Here is a 27,106-nt window from a genome sequence, read left to right on the forward strand (position 1 = left end):
TTTACAGCAAAATCGGAAGTGCAGAGATATTCCATGTATTACCCCCCTGCCTTCACACATGCACAGCCTCCCTCCCCCGTTATCAACATCCCTCGCCAGAGTGGGACGTTCGTCACAGTTGATGAGCCTCTGTGCTACCTCATCATCACCCAAAGCCCACAGTCTGTATTAGGGTTCACTCTGGGTGTTGCGCATTCTGTGGGCTTGGACACCATATAATAACATGTCGACGTGTATCCATCATTATTGTATCATACAGAATGTTTTCACCATCCTAAACATCCTCCGTGTTCTGCTTATTCGCCCCTCCCCCCTGGCAAACACTGATATTTTTACTGTTCCCTATTGTTTTGTTCTTTCCAGAATGTCCTATAGGTGAAACCATGCAGGATGTAGCCTTTTCAGATTGACATCTTTCGCTTAGTGATATGCATTTAAGTTCCCTCCGTGTCTTTTCGTGGCTTGGGAGCTCATTTCTTTTTAGCTCTGAATAACACTCTGTTGTCTGGATGCATCACAGGTGATTTAACCACTCACCTACTGAAGGGCATCTGGGTTGCTCCAAGCTTCCAAGTTTGGACAATAATGAATTAAGCCGCTATAAACATCCATGTGCAGGTTTTTGTGTGGATACAAATTTTCAACTCCTTCGGGTAAATACCAAGGAGCGTGATTCCTGGATCATGTATATGGTAAGAATATGGTTTTGTGAGAAAATGCCAACCTGTCTTCCAAAGCGGCTGCACCATCCTGCATCCCCACCAGCAACGTCTGGGCGTTCCTGTCGCTGCACGTCGTTGCCGGCATCTGGTGCCGTCAGTGTTCTGGATTTGGGCCATTCCAATAGGTGTGTGGCGGTATTTCCTGGTGGTTTTAATTTGCATCTCCTTGATGACGGATGACGTGGAGCATCTTTTCATATGCGTATTTGCCACCTGTGTATCTTCTTCGGTGAAATGTCTGTTAAGGTCTTTGGCTTCTTTTTTTAATTGGGTCGTTTGTTTTCTTATTATTGAGTTTCTAAAGTTCTTTGGAAACTGTATTTTGGATAACAGTCCTTTATCAGATGTGTTTTTTGCAAATATTTTCTCGCAGCCTGTGGCTTGTCTTCTCATTCTCGTGACATTGTCTTTTGCAGAGCCAAAGTTTGTAACTTCAATGAAGTCTAGCTTATCAATTATTTCTCTAATGGAGCATACCTAAAAATTCATCATCATACTCAAGGTCATCTAGGTTTTCTCCTGTGTTATCTTCTAGGAATGTTATAGTTTTGTATAATATTTTACATTTAGGCCTCTGATCCATTTTTGTGGTGTGTGTGTTTTTTTTTTTTTTTTTTTTTTTTTTGCGGTATGCGTGCCTCTCACTGCTGTGGCCTCTCCCGTTGCGGAGCACAGGCTCCGGACGCGCAGGCTCAGCGGCCATGGCTCACGGGCCCAGCCGCTCGGCGGCACGTGCGATCTTCCCGGACCAGGGCACGAACCCGCGTCCCCTGCATCGGCAGGCGGACTCTCAACCACTGCGCCACCAGGGAAGCCCCTGTGGTCCATTTTTAACTAATTTTTGTGAAGGCTTTAAGTCTGTGTCTAGATCATTTTGGGGGAGAGCTTCTGTACCCATTCTAGGGGGTAACATGTGAACTACTCTTGGCACTTTGCTGCCCTCCTTTAAGGTGGCCCAGGCACAGCAGTCTGCGTGATAAACAGCCTGGTGAGTTTTAAGCTTTTGGGACCAGAAGGGATCATGCCTCACCCCTGAAGAGGGCTGTTTACAGGGAGAGGCCTCTCCTCCGGCCTAAATAGCCGGCCACCTGGAACCCTCAAGCATTTTCTCTTCCCATGATTCCCCTGGTCAGTGGTTGAGTTCTTAACATATGGGAAGGAAGGGAGGGAGGGCGGGAGGGAGGGAGGATGGAAGGGGAGGGAGGGAGGATGGAAGGGGAGGGAGGGAGGATGGAAGGGGAGGGAGGGAGGATGGAAGGGGAGGGAGGGAGGAAAGCCTCAAAGGAAATAGGGAGTAAAAAAAAATCATGTTGCACTATTTTAGTTTTTATCAGCTACGATTTTCCTGAAAATTAAGCGTGCTGTTTTTCAGCGGGGCCATGCAACGAATGGAGAGGTGACCAGGTGTGACTGTGTAACTCGCTCTCCGGCCTCAGAGTCTCCTGATGCCAGGGGCTGGTGTGAACTCGTGTGAGCAGGCTTTGGACTTAATTTTCTATAAAGAGAAAGAGGAGACCACGCACAGAAAGGAGTAGAGGCCAGAAGGAAAACTCCACCCAGATCGTTGAAATCATCTTCCTTCAAGTACACAATGAAACCTGAACACACATGCGTGCTGGTTGGAAACATTTTCGGGAAAGTCCAATTTTCTTCCCTAATCTCTGCAAGAAAACCCACCCACCCACCAGAGGCATTACCCTCCTAAAAGCCTGCCTAGCCTTCCTCAGCATTTTATCCCTGAAAGAGAGTATGGCAGAACTCCTCAAGGAGAGTAAAATTGAGGACGGAGCCTCCAAAGGAGGAAAGAAATTAAGCTGCTGGTGACATCAAGGTCCAGGACCAAGCTGGGCCACCTTTCAGCTTGGAAAGCAACATATTTCCTTTACTGTTTAACCAGCTTGGAGAGTTTCTGATATTTGCGACCCAAACTTTCTAGCTGATATACCCGTCACGAAAGCCAAAGTAATTTAGAAGGTTTTCTTTAACGTTGAATGTCCGAGACAGAGAGAGAAAAGGGCAATTAGGTCATCGGTTACCTTGAAAAGAGCATTTGCAGTGGACACAGCATGTGACAGTGGCAAGAAACGGAGGCTTGGGGTTGGACGTACCACTGTCTCTCCCTAGCAGTGTGATCTCCTGAGCCTCCTCTGTGAAATGGGGCGCCATCCCCCCTCACTGGTCCTGTGAGGATTAAAGGACATCATCAAGCACCCGGCACAGAGCTCCACAGGCGGTGTGGCAGGGACAGAAGTCGGGCTGCCCCGGGCTGAGTGCGTAAGAAGTGAGGAAGCGGGACAACAAACAGATTACTCCTTCGAGGAAGTAAACACACAGTTCACAGAACAAACAGCCACTGAACACGAAGTTACGCTCACCTGCACTCAAGAGGCGCACAAATTAAAGCAGTGAGATGCTGAGAAAACAGACTCATGCTCAGTGGGCAGGAATGTAATCGGTTTACTCTGGGTGACAGTTTTACAGTCTCTACAGAATGTTTACAGACCATAGCCTCTGACTCAGTATTCTTCTGCTAAGAACTCATCCTGCAATTCTACCTCACAAGTATGTAAGGACAGACCTGCCCGCAGGTTCTTCTGCAGCAATGTTTGTAATGGCAAAATCTTGGCCTAAGTGTCCATCAGCGGGTACTGATTAGATGATGGTTATTTATATAATGGAACACAAGGCAGTCATTAAAAAGAACTCACGTCTAAAGAACAGTGATAGTGTTTTTGTGAAAACGTCTGCAAAAAAATAGTACGACCCTACCTGCAAAACAGTATGCACAGTACACCTGAGTTTGCTTCGAGGACTCGTGTGGTCTTAGAAAAATGATCGGTGGTTCTCTCCGAGGTGTGGGATTGGGGTGGCAGGAAATTCATCCCTCAGAGAGATTCTCTCATGGAGCTCCATTCATTCTAATGGCTTATGTTTTTTTCTTAGCCATGTGTTACATTTATAAAATTTTTTAAAATTTGGCTGAAAGATTTGAAGGGGGTGACGGCTAAAGGAGTTCAGGGCCAAGGGTGTGTGTGTCAGACAGAAGCGACCCGAACAGAGAAGGAACAGTCTGCGGGCCTGTTACTCACACCTGCCATGACGCCCTTGGCGAGGGGGAGGCGGAGGGGAGGCGTGGGTTCAAGGCCTGATGATGCCCCCTACCAGCCTATATTTGCTGTATCCTGGTGGCCAACATCTGCGGGTGAGATGCCACACGGCTGATACCGGACGACACTAACGTGCCACCTCCACAGGGTGAGCAGAGGACAGCCATGTCGAATGAGGGCACGCTTGGTGGCCCCGAGCAGGTGTGGTCCGGCCCTCCACACCTGCAGCCGCGTTCGCCTTCTCCTGCGACCCCTTCCCCACGATGGCCTCAGTGGCTCTGCCTTCCTGACTGCCGCCAGGTTAAGCGAACGACCCCCACTCTATCCCTACAGGTCCAGGTCCAGCCTTGCTCAGCTCTGAGTTTCTAACTTCTAAACCATCTCCCTGATGGTGTCTTGCAAGGGATGGGGCTCGTCAAGGGCACCAGCTTGGCACTTGATCGTTGCAAAATCAGTTACTGAGCGCCTGCCACGTGACCAGCACCAGGCTGGGTGCCAGCGATCCAGGGAGATGAGAGGCAGTTTTGGGTCACAATGTGCCGTAGGAGTGCAGGGCTAGGCGACCCGGGCACGTCCACTGTGGAGACTGGGGAAGCCTCTCGCCTCCAGGGCAAAGCCAAGCTCTGAGGCAAAAGAAAGAGCTAGTGACCAAGGGAGAAAGAAACCCAGAGGCGGGAAGGCAGGCGGTGTGAGGGGACCGGGCAGAGGAGTCTAGGAAGGCCCCGCAGGAAGAGGACATGTGGGCCTCAGCCCACAGGCTCTGGAGCCGCTGGGTGACCAGGAGCGGAGTCCGCGCCTCAGAAGTTCTGACGCGTGGCCCAAGGATTAGAGTGCAAGGTGCACAGATATTGCAGGACATCTATCAGGGAGTTTACTTCCTTCACGTGATCATGTGTTCACTAGAAATATATTTTAGTGTCTATCACATTTAGGCCCTAGATTACCTGCATATGCTTACAATAGCCGTTTGACTTAGAAATTCTGATGAACTGAGACATTACTGGTAGATTTTTATTCCTTTTTTGTGGCTGCACTGCACAGCTTATGAGATCTTAGTTCCCCGACCAGGGATGGAACCCCGGCCCTCAGCAGTGAAAGCACCAAGTCCTAACCACTGGACAACCAGGGAATAGACGTTTTCTGTTAAGCTTTTAAAAACCAAGAACACTAAGGTATTAGGTCTGAAAGCGTTCCTCTTAAGCTTTTGTGGTTAAATTTTGGAAGTAGGTGAAAACTAATTCAGGGCCCCCTCAGTTAACAATTACTCGGATCATTTCAGACCCGTCTAAGGAAAAATTAAGAGGAAGGAAGAGACCCAGATATACATGTTGGGAAATAAGGAGAAAATGCTAAAGTGATTCTTTTCAGCTCTACTATTTTAAGATCTCAGATTTTGCTTTACTGACTAATGAAAAGAAAAAGTCAAACTGAATAACAGGAAATGACATATTACGAAATAGACATATAAAATTTAATCCCTTTGGTTTAACATACATCTTCAATTGTACAATTAAAAACAAGACAAAATCGATCCCATAAAACAAAATATAAAATGTTGTTTATATGACCCGTGTCCCATAATATCTTATCTTAGAAAACCAGCAATTTAGTTCACATACTTCATTAGAATATTTTAAGGTAAGAATGTAACTATCAAACCTACTTATACAAATAACCTACCTCCCTGAGCCTAAAGGTACCTGCGGTTTTAGTTCCGTTACAAAATTACACTTTTTAGGATTTTTATGTATTTCAACGTGTGTACAAAACGTTCCCCTGCCATAGTAACACAGTCTCATAAATTCATGAATGCTTTCTAGAACTGTTAGCACACTAGACAACTAAAGCTTGAAGGTTCCGGAACATGATACAACAGAAGTCATTTCTCATAACAGGAAGATCAGGAAGAACTCCGTCTTGAGTTGTGTCACCGGTTCACAGTAATCACAGTATGTGTTACGATTACTGTGTTTATTCCCTCTGTCAGGTCCACCTGACTGATACTAGCAGACACAGCAGTCATGAGCTGCAGCAGTGTTTTTTCCTTTACTTCATTTGTTAATCAGTGCTGACATCCACATAATAACATTTGCAAGAGCAAACAGAATCTCTGTCGTTTGAGAAGGTTTTGCTATGCTACCGAATGACTGCTGTGTTTGGGAAAACGCAAAGAAAGCGTCGGAGTGGGTCCCACTAAGCGCAGTATGCTATCTGCTGGGTGTAGGTGATCGAAAATAACTTATCCTCTCGTCTCAAGAAAGTCTTTAAGGTAGCCCTTATCACATCTCTTCACTGTATGTACACGGACACATGTATATATTATCTATTTATATAAGACAGGTATGTACACATTTACAGACGCGGGCCTTCAAGGCGTATTGCACTTACATGCACGCAGCTTTAGCTTTCACGGACGCACACTGTAACCGTTTAGGTTCTTCATGAGAGAGGCAGTCGATATGTTGGAGAGAGTTGCAAAGGAAGACTTCGGTAACTTGCCCTATTGGAGTAAACATTTACTGGGGAATGAGAGGCCGAGGGAGAAAGGGCGCACCTGGTCCTCTTGGGGTGCCGCGCCCATAACCTGAGGCGGTCACAGTTACACCGAGTCTGAGGTGCACTAGTGAGCAGGGCCCACTAGCACTGAAGAGACAATATTTTTATAAATAACGTAGCAGATACCTTAAGGTTCCCAGGTGATCTAGTAAATCTTGGAACAAAGTTTTCACTTTTAATGCTAAGTATTTATATCAGAAAATTCAAACATCGTGGTACATGCTTTCTCTGTCATCTGAAAAACGCCAATGCAATACAGTCAATGCTATCTCCAAGCCAAACGCAGCTCCATCTCCAACTGGAAAGGAACCCCCCTTCCACTGACATCCACCCACGTTCGGAAGGTGGCCGACCGGGGAACCTGCGGCTTGCCAACCCAAAGGCCCACGTGACAGCTTCCCTGAGCTCGCTGGGAGTCGTGGGCCGGGGCGCCCTCAGATCTCGGTGAGGGTGAGTTTGTACAGCCCCCCGGCCTCTTCGATCTGCAGCTGGAAGGTGTCTTCGTTGGAGTAATGCTTCACGATGTTGTCGTCCATGTTCACCAGGATCCTGCAAGAGGGGAGCCGAGACAGACCCACTCAGTGCTGCCCGCTCTGCTGGCAGGCCCAGCCCTCACCGTCAGCTCTGCCCCTTCCTAGCTAGGATGCGGGAGGCGACTGCCGAAACCTCCCTATGCCTCCCCCTCCTCATCTGCGAAACGGCTATTAACAGTAGTGCCCACCTTGTAAGATTACTGTCGGGATTAAACGAGGGACTCAAGTAAAACGCTTGCCACGCAGGGCATGTGATAAAGAAAACACACTAGCTTAGCTATTGTTATTATTTCAGCATGCAGTAATCATTCAATAAACAGCATTTATTATAATGAACAAAATAAGCCTACAGAGGAGCACTTCATTGGTCCAGCTTTTGAAAGCACATCAGTAAGATGAACCTACATGACCTGAAGCCAGGGCTCCCTGACAAATTATCTTCCCTTTAATTTAATTACCCTTAAGGTTTAGCTGAACTACTACTATCAAGTCCCACCGTTCCCACTAGGCCCATCTAGAAAATTCCATTTGCTTTAGAATTCAGCCAAAAAATTCTTATCCTATACCCTGCTTACCCATGCCACACAGCACAGACGCTTAAGTAAAACAGTACTAAAAATACTAACTTCTGGACAAAGAAGCAACATTCTGCCATTGAAAACATGATCCAGGGCAGGAGGATGGAGTGGGAAGGGCAAAGGTTTTGCAGTCGTCAAAACAGAGCTTGAGTCATGGCCTCAGCGCTAACTCACCACCTGCTCTTGGACAAGCCTCTCAGGCTCTCTGGGCCTCGGCTGCCTCGTCTAAAAACTATGAGTAGTAGCGCCTGTCTTAGGGTAACATGAGAATTAAATAACACACCAAGCACCCAGCCCAGTGCCTGACTCACGACAGGGCTCAATAAACGGGGTAGCGATTGTCATCCTTAGTAAATTTCATCACGTGCTCTGGAATTTGGAGCCACTGCGCTGCAGCCAAGCATGGGAAGAACAAAGTCTCTACTTGAAAAACAACCATAAAAATGTCCTAGAAAAGTAAATCAACTTTATGGGATAATTTAGTAAGAAAAAATACATTCTTGCATTGATGCTTCTATAACTGGTTCTTGACTGGGCACAAATGCACGTGAATAACATGAACGTTATATAATATTAACACTATTTAGAGGTACTAAGAATGCCCGTCACTGCTCACCCTTTTTTACACTTCTTGAATATTTTCCCAATCTTGTCTTGGGGAACATCATATTTGTCTGAGATCTGAAAGAGTAAAAGAAAAATAATCACAAAATGCTGTTTTCATGGCTTGAAAAAACAAACAATATATATATTAATATAGTGGTTCAGACACTCCACTTTCCATTTCTCACAAATGCACATGCAAAGACACAGATGAGAGCCCGTCTGTATCCTGGGGAGGGGTGTTACCTGCCTTTGGAGAAAGCTGGAATCGGGTGTTTGTTATTTCTCGCGAGATTACAGATGTCAGAAGTCTATTATATGGCCATAGTTTTTTTTTAAATTAATACCTCACAGAGCAGTTTTACGTTTCTAGAGAAACTGAGCGGGAAGCACAGAGCTGCTCGCTGCCCCCCATACCCGTGTGCTGCACTTGCTGTGTGTGATTGAGCCGACACTGTGGCGACTCAGTCGCCATTAGGAACTGAAGTCCACCATCCACTCGGGTTCCCTCTCTGAGCTGTACGTCCACGGGTTTTGACAAGCGTACAATGACACACATCCACCTTGTCACAGGTACTTTAATCAGCACATAAAGGCCTCGCTTTGGAGTCAGACACACCGAAGGGGGATCAGTTCTGACTCACCTTCCACTGGCAGGTGACCTTTCTAACCCTCAGCCTCCTCTTATCTCACCTCGCCCACCCCAGGACTGCTGTGGGATTAAAACGTGTCCAGCACAAAGCAGGAGTAAATTTCGGGGACAGAATTATGAGAAGGAAAGAAATGATTTCACATCCCACAGCCCAGAAGGAACACCAAGGGCCCGATCACAGCAAGGCCTGCACCTCTGCCAGGGCTTCCCAGAGCCTCTCCAGAGGGCAGCGAGGCTCCGGCCAACGTGTGGCCCCTCCTCCCTTCATGACCAATGGGTGGTCCACAGAGTGTGATGAAATCAGTAGGTACAAACTTTGGAGGTTTTCCTCTCAGGGCACAGGCGCTATCTGTACAGGAAGGGGATGGATTACTACAGGACAAACAGCTGATTCAGTCCAGATCAAACGCCTTATCTGCACTGCTGTGCAGACCACTCCCACACTGGGGCCACTGCCCACCCGGCCTCAATCTGAAGAGCACAGCTCCAGGGGGCCCTGAAAACGGGGCCTCAGAAGACCAACCTTCAGATCAACTTTCAATCTAACAAAAATACACATTTCAAACCAAACCCAAGCTCCCATCATACAAACAAGTTCATTTCTTTTCTGTATCACTGGATAGTAATTCTTTGTATATTTATGTAATCCCCGCCCAGGAGATGCAAGACTGTAATGAATTCCTCATGAGTTGTGAACAAGTTATATTTGGTATAGTGAGTCTTTTTTTCACATTCTCCTCTCCCCATAATCAAGAGTTTGCGTGATTCTTAAGAAGGGCCGTCAGAAGACAAGGTAAGCCAGAGGGACCCAGGAGAAATCGCAGGAAGCAGAGGGCTACGGGTGGCAGGAACGGGCTAAGAGGCGCTGTGAATGCCAAGCTCCCTGAGGGGCTGAGCGATAGCGCCCCCAGCCTCTGTCCCGCTGCCCTGCTTTAGTTTTCTCCATCGCATTTACCAGTACCTGGCAAATTACACAGTAATGTCTTCATTTACGTTACTGTCTCTATCTTCCTAACTAGAATCTAAGCTCCATTTGGCACTGTCACGTACCCTTCTAACTCCAGGGCCCCAGAACGGTGCCTGGCACAAAGCAGGCCCTTAACAAATGTTTCTTAAATGAATCCAACACACTGCAGTAGTCGGGGGGGGGGGGGGGGGGGGGGAGAAACCTATCTCCAGCCCAGTTATGGGCGTGCTTCGAGCTCAAAGATCCCCATGATTTACAGGGCCCGAGGTTGATAAATATCAAGACACAGTGCTGATTCCTTGAATTTCACCCTGGGGCAAAGCCAAGATCAGCGTGGCACCCTTCTCACATCTCTCTCTGATGTCTTAAGGGCAGGCTGGGGTCAGTTTGCTGTGGGCCCTTTGCTGGGATCCTGCAGGAAGGGCTGTGGTTGTCTCTGGTCACACGTCTACATTTTCATGAATAGGCTCTGAGTAAGATCTTGACACAAGTTCGGTCACGCCCCAGATCAGGAGTTTCAAAGGCAGACCAAGGAGCCACTGTTTTACACGTGAAGTTTTTAAGATTTTATTCACTAGAATTAACTTTTGCCGGCTTCTAAGTCGTTTAAGTGGCAATCTCCCTTTAACCAAGTCTATGAAAATTAAACCATTCCATAGGTCATCACAAATTCACTCAATTCAGAGGATTAGACATTGCTGAGTGATTGCTGTCTACGAACCAGTGCGCTGGGTGCAGCAGTCTGAGGTGGGGACAGCCCTGCAGCCGCTGAGGACCTTGGGACGTGGGGTAAAACGTGGCACGTGCTGCAGCCACAGACAGGGCGCTGGGACTCAGGAAAGGCTTCAGTACCACACACAAATCCGGACATTCTGGTAAGGTTTGTTCCAATCAAATTCTATGTAAGTTTCTTTTTACTTTTTAAAGAGGACCACAAAGTTCCTCTTACTTACAGCTTCCATCAGGCCTTTCAAAGACGGAGTCTTGAGCATCAGGGCATCGAAGACTTCTTCCGACTCCTTTCGCACATAGAGCAGCACTGACCCCCAATTGGGAATAAGGAGGGAAAAAGAAAAGTGCACTTCATTGACAGGAGCAAAATAAGAGAAAAGACCGTGGGTATTGGCTAAAATAAAAGGAGATGTCCATATCAAGGACAGCAAACACGAACCGATATAAAATCTGTCTTAAGGAACACAGCTTTCAGCTTCTTTTACTCTGCTGGAGGGCCCAGCTCAAGCCAGGAGCTGGTCTGACGGAGGAACACCCAAGGAAGTCAACACTGATGAGATCTGTTTGAGCAGTGTATGCTTTTGACAAATTCAGAGCTCACTTCCCACTGAAAACTCCCACTAGGAAATGTAAACCAACGCACCTCTCTTTGGTTCTTCTACCCGGCTCAGCTTAGCAGGAGGAGGGATCACAAAATCGTCTTCCGAGCCATAAGGTCCCCTTTTCAAGTTAGACCTGCAGGTGATCCGAAGTATGCAATTAGTGACTTCACCTTAAATCACTTGCAGAAACAAAAGGAGTTTGGGGGTGTATCGCTGAATCTTAGATTTAAAATGACCTTCGTTCTCTATCTGGTCCAGCTTCCTTATTTTGTGGATGAAAATCTGAGGCCCAAGGAAAGATGCCAAGTGAACCAGGCTCACACTACTGAATGGCAGAGCTGGGACTATACTCACTCAGGCACCTGCCAGACACCCTGGCTGTTCTTACACGGCTCAAGCTGCCGGTGTGGGAACGCAGTTTCTTTTCAGGAAAACACTTATGAAGGAGGTGGGATCTGAGACATACATGAAGGTGGTAACAGAGGAGAGGGCATGTCAAAAGAGGGAGGAAGTGTGAGCGGGAAAATGCAAAGCCAGGCTGGCTGAAACAGAATGTTCCAGAAGAAGATAAATCTAATCTGGAAAATCTTGATCATTCAGCTCTGAGGAATTCTAGATTTTATGTTGCAGTTATCAGGGAATCTGAAAGTTCTGTGAGACAAGAATGCTGTAATCAGTGTGTGGTAGAGATTGGAGGGGACTCCAGGACCTACAAGCAGAAGAACCAGTTGGAGGACTTTGGAGACAATCGTAGCATAAAACTCCAAAGGGTTAAAATACAGCAGTGTCAGCGGAAATACAAAGGGGAAATGTTTACAGTACGTTTGGAGAAAGAAGTGAAAAGATCAGAGTGATTGGCTTTCAAAGTTATGCGGTGTTCAATGTTGTGAGGTTCAGAGTAGGTGAGCAAGAAAATAGTAAAAAACACTGAAAATGAAATAAGTGTTTGCTTCTGAGCAGAATCATCACTTCAAGAATAGAGGCTGGCCCTTAAGATACTCCGTCTCAGCTTCCGGCACGTAACAGGCCTCCGACGAAAGCACCTGCAGGATTTATGTCTGAGAACACAATGAGTTAAAGAGGCAGAGAGAAGGCCTGTGGCCAATTCGGGTGGGCACGGGGAGCCAGGATGGCCCAAAGAGGGGGACTGGACCCTCAACATGGTAGAGTGCTGAGCGGGAGGGCTGCTGGTGTGGGCCAGGGAGGGTGCCCCCAGGTGCGGGGAGCGGCAACACCTCAACAGCAACAAGCACACCCAGAGGCCGCCTCTGGGTTTCTAAAGCCCAGTCTCCACAAAGAACCAGGGCTTCTTGGAGAAGAGGCTGATTTGAGGGCCGGAGAAGGGAAAACGCAAGTGCCTGGAACACACTCTGCCTGAAAGTGAGGAAGTGCTCAAGCAGTGAGGACAGGAGGGTCGTGTCAAAGGGATCCAGGGGCAAGCTTGAGGGACCCCGTAGCCCCGGGACAGTGTGAGCAGAAACCCGAGTCCGTGCTGACATAAACATGTAAATGAAGAAATGCCAAGTGGGGGAAGGAATGAGATATTTACAAAGCTATAAAGCACCTCCCCTCAAAACACGTACTACAAAAGGACAAGAGCAACTCCACAGTGAGAAGCCTGGCGCACCGCCTGAATCAAGCGATCAGAGCGAACGTCACCAGCCGCAGGGTGCCCTGGAAGTGTGTGCCCCCGACGGGACACACTGAGAGCAGGGCCTTGCCTGTGACGTTCCCGCCAAGACGCATCATCTACCCCAACCAAGAAGAAACGAAGGACAGACCCAGACAGAGGGATGTCCTGCAGAACAACGGGTCTGTAACCTTCAGAGGTATTAGCTCAGGAAAGTCAAGGAGAGATTGAGGCCGTTCCAGATTGAAGGAGATTAAGGAGACAGGACAACTAAATACACTGTGGGAGTCTGAACTGGACCTTTTCTTGCCATAAAGGATATCACTGGAACAACTGGCAAAGCCTGGATGGGAACATGGACTGGATGGTACTAAGGTCTCAATGTCAATATCCTGACTTCTTTACGCAGGAGAACATCCTCATTTGTGGAAACATACACCAAAGTATTTAGGAATGATGCATGGGTCACTGGGTCCGCAACTTACTCTCAAATGGCTCAGGAAAAAATGAGTTCGTTGTATTATAATTATTCTATATGTTTGAGATTGTTTCAAAATACAAAGAATTTGCTAAACCAAAACATAAATCTTACCCTTCACCCTCCAATTCTTCTGAGGCAATGGGAAGGACCTAAGACCAAAAAAAAAAAAGATTTCTTTTCAAGAATATGCTAAAATACTTTAGACCTTAAATGAATTATTCCTAAAATGAAAATAATTTTGAACGTGACCAATCTCATACAAAACCTTCTAGCCTTATTTTTCAATGCCCAGATTCTTCGGGATGTCCTGAACTCCTCTAACTCAGGGGTTGGCAAACTATAGCCCACGAGACAAGCCTGGCCCCGTGCCTGCTTATTATTGGCACACGGCCACACCCATTCATGGCGCAGCGTTTACGGTGCTTCTGAGCCCACAGTGGCACAGGTGAGTGGTCACAACAGAGACCGTCTGACCCCCAGAAGCCTACAATGTTTATTATTTGACCCTTTACAGCACAAGACTGCTGACCCCTGCTCACCCCAAAGCTTCTCATTAGAAACTGAAGACACTGGCAGTGACTTTCCTGAAGAATTCTGAAAACTCATCTGCCTGTAGGAATCTGTGTACAAAGCGCATGGCAGATGTCTTTGGGGTATTTCTCTGAGCTCAGCTTGGCGGGCACGCTCCACTCCACCCAGTTCCTACCTCCACTGAGTTTCTGCTCCAAGCAAAGCTGACTGCGTATTTGTTAAATTTCACATTAGCCGCCCAAACACAGCCAAACATGTGCCAATGATGATCCCCTAACTTAAACCACAGGGAGAGCCCTCAGATGTTCTTTATTCCATTAAGGATCCCACCCCAGGCATTCCACTGGCTTTTCCCTCCTGTCCAGACCCATGTAAGTTAAATTCACAGGATCACTGACTCAAGCTCCAAATTCTGTTACTATTCCAGTATCCTTTAAATGAGATAAGATACAAATAGATAAATCCACACAGAATTAACTTGCCAGGTCTTGTACTGGGGTTCCACCAACAATGCTTACACATACTTGACCGCATGGACATCATGTTGCCCAAACCGAACACTCCAAAGAGCTGACACCTAACACTGGCCAGACCTCACGACGTTTTGGCTTCTGTTTGCCATGAACGATGCCAAAGCCTTTCTTTCTGCGGAGTTTCACTTCCTTGCAGCCACCCTGGGATCCTGGTTACCTACGTGAGCGCCCCGCTGAAGGTTGGCGAAGTGCACGTCAGGAATGAAGAGGACAGGCTGCGTGTCGAGATCAATGAAGGGCTTGAAAACCGTGATATCCATTCGTTTGTGAGAGGGAAGCAGCGGTACTTTGACATCAGAAACTTAAAAAAAAAAAAATGAGGACACCACAGTCAACAGCTTACATACGCAGACTGGAGGCAGGCCACAGAGCATTTTCCTCACTGTTTAAGAAACTTAAATTGTAGAAGAATATCAAATACAGGTCATGCTGCCTGAACTGAGAAAAATCACAGCTTATGTGAAGGAATAGGTTGTTTGTATTTGCACTAAAATCAACTGCGCATCTCAGGAGAGAAAAAGCCATCTTTAAGCACACACAGACACACAACCTGAGATCCAGAACAGAGGCAAAGCATGCTGAGTTTCTGCCTGAAAGGCTAAAACTTATGATTGTATAAATATAATTTGGAAGTAATTTCACCCCTGCTCTCCTCATTAGATAATTTGTTCTGACAGCGATGTACGCTTGAATTCAGAACACGAACCTCAACTTCAGACCCTCATCTTCAGAACCGAACCTCAGGGAGGTTGAGAGTCAGCATGACTATCTAACTCTTATTAATTGAATTACAGACTCCATCAGCCCCCACCCTGCGGTGCTTAGTGACGAGCTTTCCTAGCCAGTTAGCTGCTCTCTGAAGTGACGTCGTGAGGCTGCAGCGTGATGCCAGCGAGAGAACCCTGACTGTTGCACTCAGGCCATGTCTGCTGGGCGCCAGACACGAAGAGGACAGGCGCGGCCGCCCGCACACTGTGGATGAAGCGCTGCCTGCACACAGCAGCTTCCTTTTTTATTTTTTTCCTTTTAGCTGAAAGCTACAGGATTTTGTGAACATGAATGCTGGTCACATTAAAAAAGAAAAAGAAAAAAAGCTTTCCCAGTGCCATGTCCAAACAGAAGCCCTACAGATTCTGCAAATGTCAGAATACTCAACATAAGACCGCCACACTCATTTGGAATGAAGACAACCTGAATTCCAAAGAGTGTTATTCTTAAAAACCTAGACAAGTTCCAATTTCATCATGAGCTATTCGGGTGGACTGTGTGTTATTTTTCAGGACTGGAGCCAGCAACCTGAACCAGAACTGACAGGCAAAATCGTCTGAACTCTGGAGAAACTCAGGAATCCTTCCTGCAGTTCCCCAGAAAATGACTTAGTTCAGCCCTCACCTGTCCTTGTACCTGGTTAAAGGAAGCAAAGCTACCACCTCACAGCAGTAAAGAATATCCACTACTCTATCTTCTGCTTGAAGCCTTCAAGTCACTGTTCTGAACGGAAAAGGTCTAAAATGCTTGGTGAAAACACTTCTACTTACAGGCATTCAACTGGGAGCTGGGGTCAGTACACTTGCCTTTTCTTTTGCTTTGTTTTCGTTCTTCATCCCTGATTTTCCGTTCAGCTCCCTAGGTCAAGAGAAGACAAGACACGGTGCTGTTTATCTGATCCTCTTGAAAATATTTAACTCTTATCCTGACCTATGGGGGGAAAATATCTCCTCTTTGGACATAAGCTGCATTGCTTATTATACTCATGAAGCTTATCACAGTAGTTTCCTCTAAAAAGCCCATTCTTAAAACTATTTTTAACTATATGAAATCACAGGAAAACACTTATTCAAAAAACAAACAAATAGGGCTTCCCTGGTGGCGCAGTGGTTGAGAGTTCGCCTGCCGATGCAGAGGATCCGGGTTCGTGCCCCGGTCTGGGAAGATCCCACATGCCGTGGAGCGGCTGGGCCCGTGAGCCATGGCCGCTGAGCCTGCACGTCCGGAGCCTGTACTCCGTAACAGGAGAGGCCACAACAGTGAGAGGCCCGCATACCGCAAAAAAACAAAACAAAACAAAACAAATAGAGCAAAATTCCCCTCAACAATGGACGTGGCCAGGTTAAATGGAAAGTTAAGAAAATCCATTAATGTACCACACACTGGCTTCAAAGACAAGTGACTTTTCTCGTTGTCTATTAACAAGAAAATGAAAGAAAAAACACAAGTTAACCCTGCTTTGAGTGTACTTTCCTGTATGGGCAATGTGGTCACCGAAAACTGATTTTGTCCAAGGACTTGGCATCTACTAAGTGACAGATAGGACCACCTGTGACTCACAAAAGCAAACATTTAACTAGAAATCTGCAGTCACCTAAGAGAGAAAAAGCATGCTCCCAGGCCTACAAAGAGGACATAGGTACACAGTGTGCTCCAACCACCCAGAGAACGGCACTGCCACACAGCTGAACCCACAAGCCTGTTAGTAACAAGCACGACCTGAAAGTAAGCAAGCAAGTGCAATAAAAACAAAACTATTCGTTAGTCATTTTGCTTGAGCTACTGGCATTTTTTCTGGATGACGTAGATTTCTTTACAAAGTTATTCAGGTATGAACTTACTTGACTTAAGGTGACTTACTTTTCTGTAAATAAATTCCCTAATAGCAAAGAGAGGCAGTAAAAATCATCCCACTGATTTTGGCACTATTGTACAACAAAACCACATTTTAAAATACGGAATACAAAACCCCCTTCTGCCTTTTAGAAGGTGTTGCTCCACTAATGTACCAATAAACATACAACCTGCTTATCAACATTGCTACGTGATACTGACGCAAACATCACCTCCCTGACGGAGGAGAACAGGCAGACATCACCAGTCTCCTCGAGTTACCGACTGGAGTTGGTCGGTATCTCTCAGGTCCTTCTAACAGTCTAACAATAACTTCATGTAGATGGTAAGTTATATTCCCTAAAAGGAAGTTTTACAAAACAGGACACTTTCCTCCTTATTTATCAGCTACATCTACAAAGAATGAGAAGGGGCTTTTGCTTCCACTCAAGATTTACCCTCTGCTCAGAAACAACTGGCAGAACGACAAAGTGCATGAAACAAGGATTCTGAAGGCCCCAGCCACCAGGCAACAAAGAAGAGCAATTCCCTAGAAACGGGAAACCAGTGAGGCGAGACCCCCAGGTGCTGAGCACCCTCCGGAGTTTCCAGGCTGCGGCCCAGGGAGGGATGTCCGGGGGTCTCCACGAGCCAGATTCCTCGGAATGAGAAGGCAGAGGCGAAGCAGAGAGATCAAGGCGGCAGGCAAAGTGGCAAAGAGGAAAGCTGGGAGAGAAAGAACCCTGGATGTCTTCAGAGGGCCCCACACACTCAGCAGAGCACCGAGAGCGCACAGTGTGAGGAAGCCACCCACAGTCGGGGAGCAGAAAACATCTGAAAAGACTAGGCCAGGGCCAGAAGCAGCGCCCGATGCCAGCGATCAGGCTGGAAAAACGGATAATTCACGGGCACTGGGTAGAAGAGCCAGGAAGAGCTCGCCTCAGCCGTGGGGAAGAACGGCCTGACACTGAGCGCTGCTCCAGACACGCCCAGCAGCCGGCAAACGGGACACCTGGGAAGGTCAGCCTGTTTCCAAGGAACTTCACTAGATCTCAGGACAAGGCTCAAGAAGATGCACAGGATGACAGAAACATCCAGCATCCAACAAGGTGAAACTCACACGTCTGGTGTCCAGTGAGATGCCAGGCATGCGGGGAGGCCGGAGACCAAGAGTGAGGAGGATGTGACCAAAGCACTGAAACAGCCCAGAACTGACACGGAAACCAGACATGAACACGGTCACCGGGGCCTCAGTCCACGTGTTCAAAAGCCAGTGGACGGCTTCCCTGGTGGCGCAGTGGTTGAGAGTCCGCCTGCCGGTGCAGGGGACACAGCTTCAAGCCCTGGCCCGGGAAGATCCCACATGCCGCGGAGCAGCTAAGCCCATGCGCCACAACTACTGAGCCTGTGCTCCAGAGCCCGCAAGCCACAACTACTGAGCCCGCGTGCTGCAACTACTGAAGCCCATGTGCCTAGAGCCTGTGCTCCACAACAAGAGAAGCCACCGCAATGAGAAGCCCGCGCACTGCAAAGTAGAGTAGCCCCCGCTTGCTGCAACTAGAGAAAGCCCGGGTGCAGCAACAAAGACCCAATGCAGCCATAAATAAATAAATAAAAGAAACAGCAGATGTCAGAAAACATTTTAAACGGATAAAACTTTAATTTCTCCCTAGATTTTTAAAAAAAGAACATGGACATCGCAATAGTTTGTCTTTTGGCTAAAAAGAAGAATGTGGTATGAAGGAAAGAGATGTGACTTAGGGTCAGAAATCCCTGCTCTACAGCAGATGTAACTTGTCATTTGTAAAATGCAGCACATGTTAAAGCACTGCGGTGGGTAGACTAACGCCCCTCAAAGCTGTCCACGTCTGAACCCTCGAACCTGTGACTCTGTCAGCTTACACAGCAAAGGAGAAGGAGGCTGCTCCCCAGCTGACTTTAAGGCAGCAAGAGTCTCCTGGGGCACCTGCGTGAGCCCAATCTAATCACAAGGGTCCTCAACAGCAGGCGAGCCAGAGGAGCACGTGTGAGGATGGCTCTGAAGATGGAAGGGGCCATGAGCCAAGGAACGCGGGCGGCCTCTGGAAAGCAGAGAAGCAAGGAAACAGGTTCTCCCCTAGAGACTCCAGAAAGGAATCAGTCTTCCAACACCTTGATTTTAGCCCAGTAAGGCTTGGGTCAGACTTCTGACCTACAGAACTGTAAGATGATGGATGTGTGTAGTTTTGAGCCACTAAGTTCGTGGTAATTTGTTAACAGCAGCAGAGGACTAATACACCTAGCACATTATCAGGCACATGGCCGGTACTCGGTAAACATCGCTGAGCCTGGGTGTTTGAGGGAGCCCTCTGGGCTTGGAGGGCCTCTCAGGCTCATCCACGTAGGGCCGCATGCTTGCTCTGTGCACCCAGAACACAGGCCAGGATACCAGACCCCTGATGGCAAATACACTGCCAGTTTCCTAGTACCTTCTAAAAATCTTAATAACAGAGAGGTTTTAATAGGATGAAAAGAGGAGACGGGCAAAAACAATACAGTCCGATATTTCCGAGTGGGGAAAGTCAGAGTCTTCTTCAATCTTAGTTCAGCAGACGGCTCCGCCCCATTCTTGAGGATACCACTGTCTCCAAACCCCAAACCAGCGTGGGCCTATAGCTTCTCTCTGGATTTAATCCAGCTGAGCCCCTCGCTCTGCACCTGGCAAAAGTGCACATCTCTTCTCCAGAAAAAAGGGCGTCATACCAGAGGACAGAAATGACACTGACATCATTTGGGCCTGTGCTCTCTCTTCCTGCCTACCTGCTGCTGTCAAGAAGAATCTGCAGCTCACTTTCTCCTACCTTAGTGAGCTGGCTGACAACTTGCCAAACAGCCTGGAGGGAGGCGAGCCAGTGACAACACAGGCGCAGAGTCCTCAGACCCAGAGCTCAGGAAGAGCTCCAACACCGCAGCCGTGGCCTGCAGGTCCCCGTAAGCTGAGGGGCCACCAAGGATTGGGTGCAGCTGGCATGAGTCCCTGTGTGCCACCCTATCGGACACGCCTGAGAAAATAAATGTGCTCATCGACCCCTCCAGTTTTTCAGTCAAAAGGAGATTATTTTTCTCCCCTATATAATGTGATTTTGCGTGGCTAAAACATGAATTGCTTATTTAAAATAAGCTATTTTATATTATCAGCAATACATTCTTATTGAACTTAAGCAGCTCCTGGTCTTTTCCTGTGAGGAAGGGTGCCCCTTGCACGCTGTATTCTAAGTGTCCCTGCCGAGTCGGCAGCCTTACCTTGTCACAGAAGACTTTTATCTGGCAGTACGCCCGATGCACAGGCTTGTTGCTGCGGTTGTTATAGCTATAGGTGTCAATCTGAATGTTCAGAGGCAACCCCTTCACACCTTTCTGAGAAGAGAAATCTGTGCTTAAGCAGTTCACGGAGATGAAAACCTGCAAAGCAAAGAAAAGGTTCTGTAAGCACCAGGCACTGATGGTCAACCTCTGCACAGCTTGTAAAAACAGTAATGTCACCGAACCTATCCAGATATGTTCTAAATGAGAGCTCAGCTTCTTGTTTAAAAGATTTTTTAAAGAGGTAACAAAGGGTTTATTTTAAAACCACCTTTGGTCATAAGAATGCAGACCTTAAAGGGAAAAGACAGACAGCAGCTCTGACCCCCTGCCAGTTCTCCCCCAGAACACTTATTTAGTATCACATGGTGGGGCTGAGGCTGGCTGTCTTTCTTGATGTCATTTTTGAATGTTCCAAATGGTACACATTCTCTTTGCAGCTGTGTTAGAGCTTGCAACAAACTCTTTGGGGATCCGCCTGTCTTTATGTCTACACCACCTCCTAGGATGACCTGTAACATCTATGTCCAAATATTCTGGAATTTAGGTAACTGTTCCTTAGAGAGACCCAGGTGAACCTTGTACAGATCACGAACACGCTCCATTCCCCACGCCCCCGCCCCGCCCCGTGTTTGTGATCCTGGATTTTAAGCTCTCCACGCTTGGTCATAGGTTTTTGAGCTCCCCGTCAATGCTTTAGTTTTAGAATTTATTTCTGATGCATGAGCACCACATAGTGGGTATTATTGGAATTACAGTTTTTAAAACCGGTTGGCACATTTCAAAGACCCTAGACCCTTACTCTGGATTCCTGCCAGACCTGCACGAGGTGACAACCCTGAAGCCCTAACAACCAAGAACAGATCCGCCACAGTCGTGCGGGGCGCCGCTGGCTGAAGCAAGACCCAGAGAGGGAGGGAGACGTTGCAGTCAGCACAGGGGGGAAAACCTGTAAGAAGGTAAGATAAGAGAGCACAGAGTGGGAACAGAGGGTAAGGAGAAAAACATTCTAGCCACAGGACAAAGAACGCTCTCCAGAAGGTATGCAAAATGCTGAACCAGGGTTTCTATTCTTGTTCTAGTCTATATACTGTTTTTAAGTAGGAAGAGACCAAAACATCCTAAAAAGACTGAGAACTTGTCCAAATCCCTCACTCGCCCCCCCGCCACCCCTGCTCAGCCCCGTCCGCCCTCTCAAGCCGAGGACGCGCTGGCAGCGTGGCCCTGCTTCCCCTCTGTCCTTGTCCCTCTTCCTGCTCCTGTCCCCTCCTGTCCCGGTCCAGTCCCCTCCACAGCTCCTCTCTGCTGCTCTCCATCTAAAGGTCCGACTCAAGGCCCTGCTCCCAGACTGTCTGCATTCAGCCCGCACTGTGACACGGAGCCGACAGCACTGAGCTGTCGTGCTGGGCATGCACCTTACACACGTGACCTGGTGTCGTCAGCACAGCCTGGAGGGCCTGTTATCCTCTGTTTACAGGTGAGGCCTGGAGAGACTTTTTAAACTGTCCCCAGGGTAGAAAGCAAAGGGCTGGGATTCATATAAAAGACTTTCCCCCTTCACTCCTGGCTGCCTCTGTTTCCCAAACCAACTTTTTATCCTATAGACAAATCACTTGGCTTTTCTTTACTACCTGGAATGGTTTGCCATTTTTATACGTGTATGTTTTATGTCCCTGACTAGATCGTAAATACTCAGCAGGCTGGGTCCATTTCTCCACTTGACACGGTTCCTGATCTAGGACTGCCTTATCTTACCTATGATTTTTTCTTTTCATTTAAGTAATTTTCAGCAAATAAGCAAATTGCTCTAATTTTTTAAATACATAAATCTAGATATGTAGGCAAAAGTGGCACACATGAATTTCAAATCCACTACAGAAACTTCGTGCTTTGACTTTATATCTTTTCCTATACGTTTTTTAAAAACCGTTTCATATATAATCCATAAATCAAAGTTAAAAAGATAGTCTATGGAATAGATGAAAGAAGAACAAACAGAAAGGCAGACAGAAAGACAATAGTTCACGCAAACAACTGAGCACATAAAGTAACCAAACCACCACATTTTTCATTTTACAACTAAATGGAAAATCTGAAATTTTCTCCATCATTCCAGGCCACCCGGCTCGATTCCTAACTCAAAAACAGGTGCCTGGGAAAGTTACACTTTACCCTCAACAATTCCAGGAAGTCTCTGACCCAAAGTGGTATTCCCTTTACAAGAGGATTTCATGGTAATCCAACCTAAAACCTAACCTGCCCTTGCTTCCCAGTGTCAAGTTTCTATTCAAAGCAGAAAAATAAGCAGGAGCCAGATCCCAGGATCAGTATAAACACGGAGCCTTCAGAAAGGCATTACTCTCACTGTTATTCATGATCACTTACAATTGCTTTCTTAGGGACATGCTTCTCCTATTTTCATATCAACTCTTTCTAAACCTGGCGGTGTTCTAAATGTGTCAGAGAACGGGTACGGCGTCCCTAACTCAGCATTAAAAAAGTGCCACCTTCTCTAGATAAACACACAAACATACCAGTGAACAGTGAACGGGCTGTGCGGTATCTAGGCCAGGGACACGAGGTACAGCAACGGTGGGCTGAAGCCCTGCAGGAGAAAAATGGGGGCGGCACAAGAACAAGCCGGACGGTCACAGGGACAGCTGGCCCTGAGGGGGACACCAAAGGCTGGCAAGGGTGCAAGATGCCTGATATATGTTCTAGCAAGAGGTAATGTGGTCAGCAGGAAAGGCTTTGGTCTGAGAAGGAAAACGCCTAAGTTTTGGTCCCAGCTCTGTCACTAACTGTGCTGTGATGCGGGCAAGGGTCCCCCACTGTCAAACACAGGGTTGGATTAGACGACGATCTCTAGATGACTTTTAACTGCAGTCCCAGCATACTTACACTGAAAGATGATGAATCCTATATCCCTACTCTGTATTTCTAGTGACAGTAATTTTGTGTAATACGTTGATCAATCAACTTTTTACAAATCATGTTCTTTTAAGAGTACCATGTGAAGTTGCCACTTAAAGTTATCTACTAGCTACCTGTATAAAATTAAGAATCTTACAAAGCAGTGGTTCTCGAAATGTGGCCGGAGCATAATCCTGCCTGGGAGCTCGAGTGCTTCACACCCTGACTCACCTGGAATCCCCGGGCTGTCAGCCTGTACCGGAGACGGTGACGGTGAGGCCACGTCTACAGTTCCTGCTCCCACGCCTGGGGTGGGTTTCGGGCTCGAGAACTGTCTTAGGTCCTCCCTGGGTAATTCTCGTGATCGGCCAGGATAGAAATCACTGCCGTCAAGTAATTAATCTTCTATGTACTTACACACTTTGAGCGATCAAAGATCTCCTTTGGCTCCAAAACTCTGAGGTTATTAAAACGAGTCCCAATATATGGTTTCCTTTCTTGAAAGAGTTCCAATGTGCTTACATGTATTTATATGTATCCCATCAGGTTCTTTTTAATTAAAAAAAATTTTTTTACAGAGGTACAGCCCTATCAAATAAGAATAATATTCATTTAATCAAAGGAAAGATAAAGATGAAAGCATCTGCTCAACTTTGCTATTCAACAAGGTCGTGTAAATTCTCAAGAACTCCTACTTTAGAAGACAGAGACCAGGAAAAAACCTATTAAAAGCCTGTCAGACTTCACTTCTTATGTTTAGCCCTCACAGGACGTTTGATTTTCATGGGGGTTGACGTGTATGGATGAACTGTGTGCTCGGGTGTGAGACTGGCCGGTGGCGTCGTGCCCGCAGAGGACAGATACAACGTTCAAGCAGCCATTCCTGTTCCTGGGGCCTGGTACACAGCACACGCTCAGCACACAGGTTTTTAGCAAGAGGAGGAAGATGCCGAGGGAGCAGTGAACAAACATGACCAAGAAGAAGTTCAATGCGGACACCTAAAACAGCTTTCTCGTATCTATCTACATCAGCAGTGGGTCACCTTTTTCTGCAAAGGGGCCTGATGGAGTTTTCGCCTTTGTGGGCCATGCAACCACCCAACTCCGCAGTAACGGTGCGAAAGCCGCCACAGAAGATACGTGAACAGATGTGGGTGGTGGTATCTTGAAAAATCATTATTCACATAAACAGGCCCCTGGCTGGCCAGGGCCTGAGAGCTGCAGTTTGCTGACCCCCCGAGCTACACCATTCTCTAAGCTGCCGGGATAGTAACTGATCCTTACGACATCACAATGTGGTAAAAACAGCGAGGAAGCACTACCCCCGCTTTTTGTAGTTCAGTATTTCCACTCTCCCCACAGGTGACCTCCTGAGAAGATACCCGCTATGGACTTCCCATTAGTGTGACCTTCACCCACACACCCACACTCTTGATCAATGCAGCCCACGCTCGTGGACGGACTACACTAAGTTCTGCTGGAGAAGCTCAGTCAGTGTCTGTGGATCTTTATTTAGGAAGGTGACAATCTTTAATCAGCAGCACCCAAAAGAGGGAGAGAGCAAGTGTAGGACACGAGGCAGAGCTGTGCTCTGGGCCCTGGGGCAGCAACACGGCGGATGTCTTCTGCTCCTCACCGTGTTAACACCTGGACTGGGTTCTACCTTGGGTGACTTGGCCTTGACTTGGCCTTGGACAACAGGCCAAGTCACCCAACTCTGGATAAAACAAATGTTCAGACCATACTCATTGTGCAGAGAAATATTTTCTATAATGAGATTACAGAAAAACTCCAATATCACCTACAGAAGGTGGGAAAGAGGTGAAAAGGAAGATGGATTATTACACATCCAACTCCTCTTCTATACAATACACGTGTGTGTGCATCCACACACACAGCCACACACACATACACACTTAAAACGCCTTATTTCTGAAGTCTGAGAGTAGGCTGAAAGATACACAACCTTCCTTCTCTAGAATGACATAAATAAAGATCTTTAAGAACTCAAGTAATGACCTTTTCTCTGTTTTCATACTTCCTTGCCACTTATTTGGAGAAAAAGTTTGATTTTATTCAAATAATTGGAACAAATCTCAAAAGATGAGCAACTAATGTTCCCACCTAAAATCACTAGAGAGAAAAAAAAACTAACCACAAAAGACCCTGCTCAACAGGTGGAAAGATGCTCGGCAAGATTCCTCTTTCAATGTCCAGCCCATTTTTCTAAGACAGTTCCTCATTCTTGGCCAAGAATTCACGCACTTAGAACTTCTCAAAAAATTTAATTTTGTTTTCATGCACTTAGAATTTTTCAAAAGATTTAATCTTGTTTTCAAACCTCAGTTTGAAAATGAGAAAAAAACAACAGAATAAAGATTTACATTATCAAAGGAGTAACTTGTATAGATTTTTTTCATTCCAAATGTTTATAAGCACAGAACCAACAAGAAATCAGATCTTGAACTAATTTATGATGATTTTTCCAGGAAGCATTATGGCAGCCGCACAATACTGTTCACCAGCCAGCTGCTGTGTCCACTGTTACTCCTCAAATGGAAAGAAAAGGAGAAGAAAGACACAGGGAACTAGTCTGCTCAAAACACAGGTCACCATCAGCAGTTCATTTCCCAGTCGTAGAGTGAAAGCAACTGAGAACAAATTTTATAAACCCCCAAGTCGCCTGTTCTTTGGGGGCTTTACCATCAGTACCACAAACCAAGGCACAATTCCAGAAAACGTATGGAGTCTCTAGTCTAAAGGGAGTAGTCAGATGTATGAGCTTTGACAAGTGAGTTTCATTTGTGGGGAGATATTCTAGAAATAATTTTTCACCCACCTAATTCACAGGAAGAAAGCATTAACAATGCACTTGGAATTCATCAGGAAGAAGTTACAAAAATTATAAGCAGGTGAGTCAGAAGCTAAATGATGAAACTGACTAACTTAAATACACTAGGATAATTTTCATAAATAAAAAGGCGGTTCCTTTTCAAAAAGTTACCACAACAGTAATACTCATTCTATATTATTATTCCTGTACAAGAACCTGACAGCCAAATAATATAGTTTTAATTTTTTTCCCCACTGAGAGATTTAGGTGGAATTTTACACATTATTATAACATTGCTTCTAAAATGGTGAAAATCATTTCCTTTGACTTCCACAATATGGTTTTCTCAATGAGTGGAATAAAAAATTTCAAAATGTGAACCTTTAGATTCACTAAGAACATTATATGAACCACTCTTATGACAGTTTGGATAAAGTTTTCTTTTTAATTAAGTTTTTTTAAGGGATAAAGTTTTCTTTTTAAGGGCTCTGATGTTTACACTACAATAGAGTAACAAAGCATAATGCTCATACGAGGGAGAGGCCACAGGCGTTCAGCCACATAATGTCACCTCAGTGACCGGGACAACTAAGTCATAAGCAACCTGCAGTGCTTCTCCAGAGTCTGAAGGAAGGGACCCAAATTCTTAAGGCCCTCCAAAACCCAGCTCCAAACTCCCATTCTAGCTTCACACCTGCTTTACAGGAATTTTTACACACACTTTGGGGATCTTTATTTTCTCTGCCCCTCAATTTAAAGTAAATTTTATTCCATTCTCTACTGACATCTCTCTTATAAATAAAGACCTAGTAACAGCTGATATAACTTCTCTGAGATGCGTTCTCTAACTACCCCAAAAGAATTACAACCCTGTTTTACTATCTATCACATTGTAGTAAGTAGCCTTGCCCCCAGCACCCTGTGGCCCTACTGTGAGCTTCTATTTCAGGCCAAGGGCCTGGTATCCACACCCCCGTCACCTCTACTGAACACTTGGTCACTCTGTCACACTGTGATTATAAGTGCTCTAAGCCCCTTGATGGCAGGAATTATGTGTGACCCATTTTAAAAATTTCTTCCAGTGTTTAGTATATTTTTTGTATTCTCCTAATGCCTATTACTACTAAATGGTACTGAATTAAAAGCTGGTAATGAGAGATAGAAAAACCATAGGTATATAAAAATCCAGC

General features: G+C 46.4%; 1 protein-coding gene across 2 annotated transcripts in view; it reads right to left on the minus strand.

The window, feature by feature from the left end:
- Positions 1–5,278: 5,278 nt before the first annotated feature.
- Positions 5,279–27,106, minus strand: part of GRHL1 (grainyhead like transcription factor 1) — a 46,148-nt gene continuing 24,320 nt past the window's right edge. The window contains exons 9-16 of one of the 2 annotated variants that reach the window (XM_067703709.1): positions 20,111–20,269; positions 15,766–15,853; positions 14,389–14,528; positions 13,275–13,312; positions 11,094–11,185; positions 10,672–10,757; positions 8,113–8,177; positions 5,279–6,934 (exon numbers count right to left, since the gene is read on the minus strand). In XM_067703709.1, coding sequence (XP_067559810.1) covers positions 6,820–6,934; positions 8,113–8,177; positions 10,672–10,757; positions 11,094–11,185; positions 13,275–13,312; positions 14,389–14,528; positions 15,766–15,853; positions 20,111–20,269 — 783 coding nt within the window. In that variant the 3' untranslated portion in view covers positions 5,279–6,819. The remainder of the gene's footprint in view (positions 6,935–8,112; positions 8,178–10,671; positions 10,758–11,093; positions 11,186–13,274; positions 13,313–14,388; positions 14,529–15,765; positions 15,854–20,110; positions 20,270–27,106) is intronic. The other variant, XM_067703711.1, reaches the window with a different exon arrangement.

The sequence above is a fragment of the Pseudorca crassidens genome, chromosome 14 (assembly GCF_039906515.1).
Source record: "Pseudorca crassidens isolate mPseCra1 chromosome 14, mPseCra1.hap1, whole genome shotgun sequence".
Classification (NCBI taxonomy): Eukaryota; Metazoa; Chordata; class Mammalia; order Artiodactyla; family Delphinidae; genus Pseudorca; species Pseudorca crassidens.